The following is a 12,628-nucleotide window of genomic DNA, read 5'->3' as shown; positions in this document are numbered from 1 at the left end:
ATTTTGGCAAGTACTCTGATTAATTATCCTCCACGTCCCCCTGATTGCTTCATAGACAGTAAAAGATTGCCTGCGAGCTTCTCCTCCTGTCTATACGTTAATTTTCTACTGTGCGACAGAGAGTCGCAGGTTATGACACAATCGTTAGCCTATTTTTACAAAAACTGTTTCTACTGGGCCACAACCTAAGATACAAGGTAATGGAGCATTTTATACATTTTCGTGTTTCTTTAGAAATAATGAATGGACAAATGGAGTCTTTAAATGCCTCATATATAATGTTATTCGCTGTCAAAGTGTCGCCAAAATTAATGGGAGTCAATGGAATGCTAACAGCAGGTGGGGGTCCGCTAGTCAATGGCAGCGCCCCGGGATGCTTCAATAAAATATGAAACCCTGCCCTCCTGGACTTGAGATGGCGCCGACGCCACATGACTGTCACGTGTGTCTTCAAAGTACTGCGAAAGCGTTTGGAGAACAGTACGGGCATATTCTTGACTTGGTTATGTCATATGGGTTTCACATTGATAATATTATCATAAGCCTATTGTTTTCGATGTCATATTATCAAGTTCTATACATACTGCTAAAAATAAAGGTGTTTGTTCTCATTATATTAAATCTTTCACTCCAAGTCACTTTTCTGATATGTTTAAATCAAATGATGTTTCAACTACAATCTTAGCTGCTGCTGAGCAATCTTCAAGCCCAGAAAATTTTATTTCTCTCTTGAACTCATCTAGTTCAGTTGTTTTTGGACTCTATAGCCCTTCTTAAATACAAATCCCTAAAATTGAAATCACAACCATGGTAAGATGATACCACACGTTCACTTAGACAGATCTGTTGGAAAGCAGAAAGGAGATGGAAAAAATATAATCTTACTGTCTCTTTAGAAATCTTTAAGAACTCCCTGGTAAACTTTCAGAAAGCAGCTAGAGAGGCAATTTCTTCTCTGATTAGATCAGTAAATATTATCATACCCCAAAAATCTTGTTCACTGAGTCACAGGACCTGTTCTCAGTTTTAACCATGTCATGTAATTGTAATTGTTTGTAACAAATAGACATAAATGGGCGAACATCTCATGATTTTTTTTCAATGTGTCCAGTTACATTTGCATTAAGCACACTGTTTGCACTTAATTGTCTAGAATATAAATTAGTATCTTACAATTACAAAATGAGCGTGCAGTTGCAGAGCCTTTTAGTCTACCAATCCTCACTCATGAAGGTTGTTGATGTTGATCAAATACTATGGAACTCCATATTTTATTTATCATTTATTTGTACAGATCGGCTTTTTTCCTCCAAAAGAAAACAAATATCCCCGTGTTATTTTTTTCCTCTCATCGCTTCACTCTCCAGTCCAGAGGCGCTAAACACAAACGTTTGTTTGGCAAAAAACATTAAACCTCAGGAGAAGAAGATTAGTTTCACCGCGCTCTCTGTTATTCTCTAGCGATGCTGGTTTAATACAAACTGTTAGAAATGTTGAATAGAAAAATAAAGATTTTGAATCAGTTCAGTTACAATACCTGTTATATTCTTGTCCTCACAGTTGTGACTAAGTTTTGAATCGAGCATGAATATCTGGAAGAGTATCATCTGAACTGAGATCTGCTGCTGTGAAGATGATGTTTGTTAAAGAGGAGAGTGAAGAGAACACGAGTGAACCAGAAACCTGGAGAATAAAACACGAGGAGCCAGAAACCTGGAGAATAAGGTGCAAGCATGAATATAAAGCGCTATATAAATAAAGGTGACTTGACTTGACTATATTCTGAGCATGTGACAGTTGTTTAATACCTGTCCATTACTTTATGGACGCAGTCTTTTTTTATTCCTCCCTCCAACCTTTCAGAGCTGGGACACCTGTACATGACACATGAAAAGCCACTCAATACATTAAGAATAAACCAATGGTGTTGTAAATATACTGATTGTTGCCAGATTTAGCTTAAATAGGAACTCGTCATGTTGATTCATCCATACAATAACACATCCTATAAAGCTGTGTGCATGTTAACAGATGCTACAAAAACCATATTTTTTGCACAATATAGATAATTTAGACTTTTTGGAGACTTGGAGGTCTAGCCTCATTGACACGGTTTAGTTCAATTTCTGTAGAAATCATACCCTTTGTTCCCAGAGCAACATGGACAGCAGAATTCAGCGGCTCATTGTGCCTTCCGACTCTTTTTATCTCATTCAGAAATTCAACTAGCTTTCCAAGCACTGACTTCTGGTATTCTGTGGAAGAAAATACATTAATTTATTTATTTTTGTTACATTATGATTATTAAAGAATCATACAATAATAAGTATTGACCATGGACGTACTATCTTGGGGAATAAGCCTCTCCTGGACTGTGATGGCTTTCAAACTCCATGTTGAGTAGAGGTGTGAACCTACACTGGTTTCACGGTTCGGTTCGATTACGATTAACAAGTCATCGATTCAGTTCGATTCGATTATCTCGATGCATCACAATGCATTGATGATGCATTGCATCCTTATTTTTCAATTTTGCTTCACATGTATACAATTTTGTCAATAAATACAAGCAGTTAGATATATGAACTGAACCTTTAATTTTACCTGAAACACGCTTCTTGAATGTATCAAACATCAAATAAAACTCAAGTCTGGGCACAGAAGACAACAGCAGCATTAGATTATAACACACAAATGTAAGTACTGAAAGTGCATAATGCAGGGAGTATACTTAAATACTTATATAGTGCAGTGTACTTTCTTGTAAAACACTTAAATATTGAGAAATGTATAAACATGAAATTAAATTACAAACCAAAATAAACAAGAGGCCAAACCTACTTGAATATAATCAATATACAAAAACCTAAATCTGCACTTCAGCAGTGTTTTGGATTCTGCCCAAAAGCCTGGAGAGTGCGTCCACTTTAAGCGTGCGCTGGGGTGCCAGATTCAGCGTATGCGCGAAGCATGTTACTAGGGGTATTTTTCCGAATTGAGCTGCAGCGATCATGTTCGACGCATTATCTGTTACAAGCACTACATCCTTATGTGATAGCTGCCATTCATCCACGACATGAGACAGTAGCTCTGCCAGATGAGCATCCGTGTGAGACTCATAAACGGCTCTCGTTTGCAGCACATGAGACAAAATCTTCCAGTTATCGCAAATGTAATGTGCCGTTATCGCGACCGAAGTCCAGGAATCACATGTTATTGCAACTCGATGAGCTTGGCTCACTGACGCCATTACCTGGGCTTTGGTTTCGAGGTAGAGTTCCGGGATAACTTTTTCTGAAAAGTGGCTGTGAGAGGGGAGCCTACATTAGTAGGCTACATTATAACCGGTTATGGGCTATTACTGAACCGAAACCGAATCGTCCTCGTCTGCATCGCGATGCACCGTAGAAACGATTAATTTTGACGCCCCTAACGTTGAGGTGTGTGAGAACACCTAGATCCTGAAGAAAAAATAAAAACAGCATTGAGGCTCATTGAAATTGTTTTTAAAGACAGCTGCTCCTGCAATAATGTCAATGAGTGAGGTAGGAAAATTGACATCTATGAAGAATTAAATTAATCATGGACTCACTGGATGAGGATGCCCGACTCTTTCTGCTCCCGGATTGATTCTAAAAAAAATGTATTAATTAAAAAACAGCATTAAAGCTCGTTGATATCATTTTTAAAGACAGCTATCCTTTTTAAAGACTCACTGAATGAGGACGCACAACTTTTTCTGCTCCCGGATTGTGATGGATTTCGAACTCCACACTGAGGTGTGCGAGAACGCCTAGACCCTTAAAAAAAAACAAAAAAAAACTGCGTTAAAGCTGAATGAAATCGTTTTTTGCTCTTGCAATAATGTCAATGAGTGAAGTAGGAGAATTGACAACTATGAAGAATGCAATTGATCATAGACATGAAAAAAGTACTAGCCAATTTAAACAAATTTTTTACTGACTTATGGTGAAATAATTTGTTTTGAACCCAGGATATTTTATATTCCATTTGCATTGTGAGCAAGTAGAATAAATAAAAACATGAAATTACTGTCTGAAGATGCAGGACTCTCTGGTTGTCTAATGGTGGTGTTAGCCAGTTCTGGAGATGCAGGTAACTCGAGCAGCATTGCATTTTGTCCTGCGGTTGTTAAAAGACATTCCAAACCAGAAGCAGTACAGCAACTTAAATGACATAAAAACTCATAATGCCAACCATTCCCTTAAGTTTGATGACTGAATTATACCACTGGACCAGCCCAGTTATTTTACTCACCCTTATTTGAGAGCTTAATCTTTGGTGGAAGAACCGGAAGCAACACCGTATCCTCTAGACAAGAACATGCACAATGAAATTAATCACAGTAAGATAATGATTAATACTAATACAGTTTACACAAACAACTTAAACTGTACTCACCCTTTTTCTTGTCTGGCAAGGACTCTGACCCTGCCATTATATTTGTCACTTATATGTGATTGTTTACATCATACGCTCATTGCTTCTATCAAAATATTTGAGAATGGTGAATTAAACTGATCTCAAGAACCACAAATATTGCTTAATATTATTACAAGAAAGATATCCTTACAAAAAGTTGGCAGTCCTTGAGAGAATCCAGGATTACACTATTTAAATTGAAGCAAGCATCATGACATGACAGACATTATTTTCTTATTATTAGCATAATTTTTGCTGCTACGTTTACATGAACACATCACTACATCAGCACTGAAAAGAAGAAAAAGAGAGAGAATAAGACTCATTGTTTGACTCATTTTGAGGAATTAAAGTTAGAAGGAATTATAGAGTTATAATAATTCTGATTAGTCGAGAGGATTTATCCGTTTAGGCTAAAAAAAGAAATCTTGCAGTAGCCTACATTTTAAACAAGGATTTGGTATGACACGTTGATGTAGCAAAAATGATAGGACAATGTTTTTTTTGTTTTTTTTATGGCGCTTTGGAAAAGAGCTCTTCAAGAACATATTTTTCATCTGCTACTACCCGCCCGCAAGGAGTTCATTATCCGCCCGCATCATCGCCCGTGAATTTTAGGAATGTCACCACCCGTTTTATCCACTTTTATAACGTAAAGTTACCTGACCCATTGCAGGACTCTGATGGCAATAGATAGCAACCTAAAATGGCGGCTCCTTCGCGGAGTGAAATGCGTGATGTCTCATTCTCAATCTTGAACTTCACCATCTATCTAACCAATGGGGTTTTGTGCTTGCTAACTTCACTTACAGAGGGCAAACTTCTGGAGGGCACATACGATTTAACCAGTGAGTTTAGGTATGTTCACAATGTTTCACAATAACTTTGATATTGTGAAATATATTTAAATGAAAACTGAATGCTAAATAAATCACACAATATTTTCACTTTACAGTTCCGTAACAGTGAGGTTGGAAACAAAGTGGACCACTGGAACACTTATTTAATGTATTCAGATGATCGTTTACAATTCTCGAATTATTCACAAGCAGTGTTTTCAGAGCCCTCAGTTACACTGTTTTAAGCAGAACACTAGCATTACAGTTTAGTAAAATAAGTAAACTCTAATTCAGTAAATTTTTAAGCACAATCAAAACCTATCACAAAGGGTCAAAGCATCTCTACCAGAAGTGACAGGGCAATGTAGCAGATAAACTATTCCTTACCAATGTTTCAAGAATAAGCTGGATCATTGATGACTCCTCAAGGGGAAAGAAGAAATGGTTTATTGAAAAGTTCTTAAAAAGCAGGATTTTATTTTATACCATTTTTTTAAAACCATTGGTTCTCAAACTTTTTTTATACCAAGTACCACTTCAGGAAATATTTGTTATTAAATATTAAGTTCCACTAGTGACAAACATTAAATTTCAGCAGCATAGTAGGCCTAAATATTTAGCTACAGTTCTACAGTTAAAAAAGAGGCAGTTTTATTCTAATAAGAATATTTATTGATGTCAGCCACTTTACCATGGTAAATACAGTTTGAACATTAACACTACACTTACATACAAGTAAATGAAAACTTAAGTTTAAATTAAAATGCGTTATAACAAAATTTACATAACTAACTTATTAATAATTTACTGTACATTAACGGTACTTAAATGTACCAAAAAAAACTTACTCAAATATTAAATTAAAATGTATTAACATTAATATTTAATTTAGAGATTCACCTGTGTAACCACTAGAGAGGGCCCTGACACTGAGAACCACTGCTTTAAACAATCCTAATTCATTTTTAAATTCATTTTCATTAATTCATTAAAATTGTACCGACATTTGCACTTATGTTTCAGAAAACACTTTGAAATTATTATTAGAATTAAAACATATATAACACACCTAATGCATGAGATTCATATCAGGAAAATGTGGAAAAATCTCTAAAAGACAGACATTAACACAACTTACCAGCAACACAGTAGGTGAGCATCTAACTTGATCATCTGTGATAAAGCAATGCAAAAATACACACAAGGGTATTTATCTTCTTCAGGTTACATGTCCTTTAAGCTACCTATTTGTAAACTCTGGTTATACTTTTTTAAAAAGATGATAAAGATAGCGATTTTCTTACCTCATTATACCAGTATGTTTGCAGGACCTTGCAGAACACATCTGAGCCTTCTTGTGTTCACAGTTTTTGTTCTGCTTTGACATGTCTCGACTCAAATTCGTTCAAAAAAAAAAAAAAAAAATGAACAATTATATTAAATATTAAATAATTCGGGACCGACTGAGCAGTCAGTTATAATGAGCAGCAGCTCACAGTTAGCCGCCTCACTCACAGAAAGACGACAATAACGGTCATATTTTTAAATGTAGAAAGGTGCAAACCGATTCATTGTCCAGTTTCCTGAATGACAGCAAGATTAACCAATAATGATCGAAGTAATAAAATAAAACTACCAATGGGAGTTGTTTCAGTGTGATAAAGCACCGAAATGTATTTAGTTTTATTGTTGTTAATGATGATAATATTTAACATATACCTTTAGATTTTATAATAGGTATCATGACTAAAATATTTAAAAATGCTATTAAATAATAATAATCTTAAATAATTTAATATAAATAATTTAAAAGTTTGTTAACCTTATTCAACCATTTAGCATTAAACATTTATAATAAATTGCTTGTTTTTCTCCTCTAATCCTCACCCAAGAAGACTGTTGATGCTTATCAAAAACCAGTCTATAATGGTAAGTAGATTTTAATTTGCGTGTACAGATCAGCTTTTAAAAAGAAAATGAAAAAACAGTGCACAAAGTAATATCCCTCGTATTATTTCCTTCACTCTCCAGTCCAGCGGGTGGCGCTAAACACTTACCTTTGTTTGACAAGCAATATTAAACCTCAGGAGAAGAAGATTAGTTTCACCGCGCTCTCTGTTGTGTTGTCACGTTGTTTCTGTAAATAGAAAATACAGTTTTTGAATCAGGTCAGTAAATACCTGTAATATTCTCATCCTCACAGTCGAGACTAAGTGTTGAATCAAGCAGGAATATCTGGAAAAGTATCATCTGAACTGAGATCTGCTGCTGTGAAGATGGAGTTTGTTAAAGAGGAGAGTGAAGAGAACACGAGAGAACCAGAAACCTGGAGAATAAAACTCGAGGAAACAGAAACCCGGAGAATAAAACACGAGGAGCCAGAAACACAGATAATAAAACATGAAGAACCAGAAACCCGGAAAATAAAACATGAAGAACAAGGAGGTTGGTGTTTATTCATAATATCTCTTTTATTGTGGTATTACACACAGGATTTCTGCAAATCTTTGTTAAAACAAGACTTTAACCATTTCTACTAGAAATGTGACTCAATCGACACAAAGACAGTTATATTCTTTGACTTTATTTCTGCTTTTTTTTGGGGGGGGGGGGGGGGGGGGGGTAACATAAAACTGTTAGCATGTGAGACTGAGTTTGTTTTTATGTTAGTAGTAGGGGTGTCCATGGTTAACCGATTAACCGTTAGAAATTGCATAACGGAGTGAAACATTTTGCTCGGTTAAGTGACGTCAATGGCGTGCATTGAATTTAGTTGTAATACATTTTTGCACCACTAGAGACCGCCAGAGCGCTCCCATACATTTGTAATGTCCACAAGAAGTCATTTTTCTAATATGAAGTGGGCAAAGAAAAGTACAGCGTTGGAGTACTTTAAAATTGAGAGTGACGGGGCAAAATGCAAGTATTGCAATACAGTGTTTAGATATACTTCAAGTACAACCTCGTTGTTGTAATCTCAACAGCCAACACCCGGGCATCATTAGGCCGGCAACACACTGGCTGTGGCGAAAGCGTCTCAGCTGCGTGGCGTGTCTGTTTTTAATTCGTCTCCCATGTTAACAGGTTAGAGCTTGCCGACTGCGTGCGTGAGACGCGCGGCTCGACGCGTGCATGCTAGAAATAGAACCTACACCTTGTTGGAAGCATTTCCAGGCAAAATATAATAGGAAAATATGTTTATATGTCATGTTTATATGTCATGTCATACATATGAATTCATGACATTTTGATATTTGAAAGTCTATAGGTTGACATAAATTCAGATATAAATGTAATAAAAAAAAAATTATTATCGATTTTCAAATATTGTACCTGTCAAACATAGTCATAGTCATAGCCTTAGCGAGGCGGCCGCGGAGCCTGCTTGTTACCTTCGCCTAAACACGGAAAGTTACATAACTATTACTAGAGCCGGTTAATGAAAAACTTGAAAACATGCAGCCCTAGTTTGTAGAAGACAAATTTGAAGTCGCTACAGGACTGGGGTTATTTACAACCATTATTTGGTACATTTGACAGTGGAAACAGACTTTTACTGTCATATAAAATACGTATACAGCCTTATCACAAAATGGGAGTATTTACTGTAGGGATGATGCGCAATATTGGATTTTCGCCAGTATTCGATAGAAATATATATTTTTAATTTTGATTATTTTTAACAAGAACTTATTTCTTAGAATAAGATAAGCAACAATGCAGTTCTTTTATAAAGACCATACATTGAAGATTTAATAATTAATTTAAATAATCAATATATTAATCACTGCATTATTTTCCCAGAAAGACGCAGTGGTAACCTTAACATTTTAATTTTATGATTTCAAATTTGCAAATGGTCTAAAAAAAGGGTTGTAAAAATTCTGAAATTCTTTTAGAGCTCAACATTTGTTTAAAAAATAACATATTACACATTAATAAATACAGTATACATACTTTTTAAAATAAACTATGAGGGCAAAAAATAATGTAAAATGATAAAATAAATAAAATAATAATTAAATAATCATAATCAAGGTGAAGTGTTCAATTAATTGAAGTTTTGATTTTAGGTCATATTGTCCAGCCCTATCTCTGCTATTTTATCATGGTTCATTTGTATGTCTTTTCACAGTTCTGTGTGTGTTTTAATGAGTTACTAAAAAATAAAATTTTTAAATTTTATTTCAGAGTATATTGAAGAAAATGTGGAGAAAGAATTGGAAGTTGAGGAGAGGAATCATATTAAAACTGGAGAAAACCCTTCAACTTGCTCTCAAAGAAACAAATTGTCAAGAAAAAATGGTCTTGATGTTCACATGAAATTGCACACTTGTGATCAGTGCGGGAAGAATTACATACGAAAAGATCGCCTTAGAGCACACATGGGAGTTCACACTGGAGAGAAACCGTTTAATTGTGATCAGTGCGGGAAGAGTTTCACACGAAAAGAACTACTTACAGCACACATGAGAGTTCACACTGGAGAGAAACCGTTTAATTGTGATCAGTGCGGGAAGAGTTTTTCACTAAAAGGACTACTTACAGCACACATGAGAGTTCATACTGGAGAGAAACCGTTCACTTGTGATCAGTGCGGGAAGAGTTTCTCACAATTATCACATCTTTATGCACACACAAATGTTCACACTAGAGAGAAACTGTATGCATGTGATCAATGTGACAAAATGTTTTTGAGGGCTTCACACCTGAAGCAGCACCTGAGAGTTCATACAAAAGAGAAACCACATTCATGTCATTTGTGTGGAAAGAGTTTTTCACGTCTACAACATTTGAAAGGGCATCAGAAAATACATACTGGTGTGAGAGAGTACATGTGCTTTGAGTGTGAAAAGACTTTTACTACAGCGACCAATTTAAAACAGCATGAGAGGATCCACACTGAAGAGAAATCCTACAAGTGTTCACACTGTGACAAGAGATTCGGTAATTCATCAAGTCTGAAAACACATGAGAGGATCCACACTGGAGAGAAACCTTACAAGTGTTCATACTGTGAACAGAGATTCAGTCAGCCAGGAGTTTTGAAAACACATGAGAGGATTCACACTGGAGAGAAACCGTATCACTGCACTGAATGTGGGGAGTGTTTCTGTCATCTAACTTCTCTACACAGACATACAAAAAACAATCACAGCAAGTAGGTCATCTTCAGATTTGATGCTGCCTCCCAGTACCGCCACTCCCTATACGCAGAGTACGCAGAGAGAAACTCCCTTCTGATATTGCTCCACTATTTTTCGCCGCAGCATTGGAGGAATTGGTGATCCTCTGTCCATCTTGACTTCTGAAAGACACTGCCATTCTGAGAGGCTCTTTTTATACACAATCATGATGCCAATTGACCTAAGTTGAAAATTGGTCATCCAACCATTCCTTATATGTACGTTTAACTTCTCTTGACTCTTATAGCTACCTGTACCAACTTTTTTGGAATGTGTAGCTCTCATGAAATCCAAAATGAATCAATAGTTGGCATGACATTTCAAAAACTCTCACTTTCAACATTTGATATGTTATCTCCATTCTATTGTGAATCAAATATAAGCTTATGAGATTTGTAAATTCTTCATTCCTTTTTTATTCACAATTTGTACAGTGTCCCAACTTTTTTTTAAATCGGGTTTGTAGATGCAGGATATACTGTCATGTTGATTTGTAATTGATGTTTTGCTTCTCTTGTAAAAAACGATCTAAATGTATTAGATGGGCCCATTTCAGAGGCAGTGTGAGCTACTCCGTCAGTGCAGATTCAACATACCACAGAGTGAATATGTGAGAGTGATCCCATCTAAAAATAAAAAAATAAAGTTATTTTGCATTAAGCATTTAAATAAAAATTCCTGTTAAATTTGACTAAAACTCCTATATTTAAAAAAAAATAACCAAAGAAAATTGCATTTTTTTTCTACAGCATTTGATTGTATGCAAGTTTTTAATACCTCTTGAAAGGTGACCATTTTTAGTGTTTCATGAAGTTTAAAGCCTTAAAGCATTGAGTACTGCTGGCAGAACACTGGAGCTATATCAGGTTAATGGTAATGCGGTTTATGATTACTTGAAGAGTCATATTAAACATAGGCATGCTCAAACTACAAGAGTTATTTCTTAGTAATTAAAAGGGGGGTCAAATTTGTTAATTTTTGCAATAAATTAGCAAAATGTCAATTGATTCTTTGTAAACGTCAAACTATAGGTGGCGTTGTATGTAGTCTTTTTTTACGGACATACTCTTGTTGATATCTACCTCATCTTGTGCTGCCATGTTACATTTAGAAGATATTGGAGCGGACTTCAAAAGTGTAAATGTGTTTTTTTCTTGTCTTTGTCTCGAGAAGTCAAGAGACGCATGAACGGTTTAAAAAGTTAAACAAAATGAAAAATTTGCCATAGTGTACAGACTTCTGGTATTTTCTTCAGACACCTTACCCATTAAAGGTTTTCTTTTAAGTGAAAGACATCTATAACCTTTTTTTGTAGCGGTTTAATAAATGCAAACAAGAGTGAAGCATTGGAATGAGGTTTCTTTATTCACAGTAGTCAGAAATATAATACAGGTCCCCATAGTCATAAAGACTGAAAATGCATATAACATCTTGTATCTTCAATACAGAAGATTGAACGTAAATCGGTGAAGAAAAAAAAAGTAACAATTTAAAAATAACATAATACATTACTTATTTGGGGTATCTGAAACAGAGGTGGAAGATGGGGAAGTTGACCTGTTTGCTTTCGGCTGACTGTCTATAGGAGACTCAGCTATAAAAAGGTCTTGTTCGTCTAGGTCATCATTTGGAGGTGCAGATTGCGTAGACGGTGAGAAGCGCATGAGTGGAGTGCTTGGTTGTGGGGTGTCTGGATGTGATGGCTCTGGATTTGCCAGGTGGGTGTTGAAGTGGTTGTGTATGGTCATTTTCATTGTGGGGAGGTCTAAAAGTGAGTCCATTATGGTGTCTGTCGTGGGGGTTTTGGAAATTTGAATTGTGGATCGGAGAATGTGGTTTTCGATGTTGACTGATTTGATATCCTCACAGGTTGTTGTTCTTATTTTAAGTTTAGCATGAGTGTCTAGTGTAATGTGTCGGATCTGTAAATCAGTCACATTTGTCAGAGGACTGCAGGATAGTGCCATGTGATTTAGTGGACAAACGTAAATGATGCTGACTTTGGCGCCAATGTTGTTCACGGTTACATGTTCAGATGTTGTGGCTGAAAATGTTTGTCATTGACAGGAATTTTTTACCTCTGAAGACACGTAGTGACACATTGGTGATGTAGAACCAGGAGTCCAGCTGGAGGTTGTGTTGTACTCCCCAGACTGCAAG

The 12,628-nt window shown here is 35.9% G+C and overlaps 1 protein-coding gene across 1 annotated transcript; it reads left to right on the top strand.

Annotated features, from left to right (window-relative positions):
• The first annotated feature begins 7,388 nt into the window (after positions 1–7,388).
• On the top strand, positions 7,389–10,871 carry LOC127952195 (zinc finger protein 239-like). The gene is made up of 2 exons (XM_052550595.1): positions 7,389–7,727; positions 9,474–10,871. The coding sequence occupies exons 1-2, from the start codon at positions 7,559–7,561 to the stop codon at positions 10,445–10,447; spliced, it is 1,143 nt and encodes a 380-aa protein (XP_052406555.1). The 5' UTR covers positions 7,389–7,558; the 3' UTR covers positions 10,448–10,871.
• The last annotated feature ends 1,757 nt before the right edge of the window (positions 10,872–12,628 follow it).

Source organism: Carassius gibelio, chromosome B3, assembly GCF_023724105.1.
Source record: "Carassius gibelio isolate Cgi1373 ecotype wild population from Czech Republic chromosome B3, carGib1.2-hapl.c, whole genome shotgun sequence".
Classification (NCBI taxonomy): domain Eukaryota; kingdom Metazoa; phylum Chordata; class Actinopteri; order Cypriniformes; family Cyprinidae; genus Carassius; species Carassius gibelio.
This window is presented reverse-complemented; position numbering and strand designations above follow the sequence as displayed.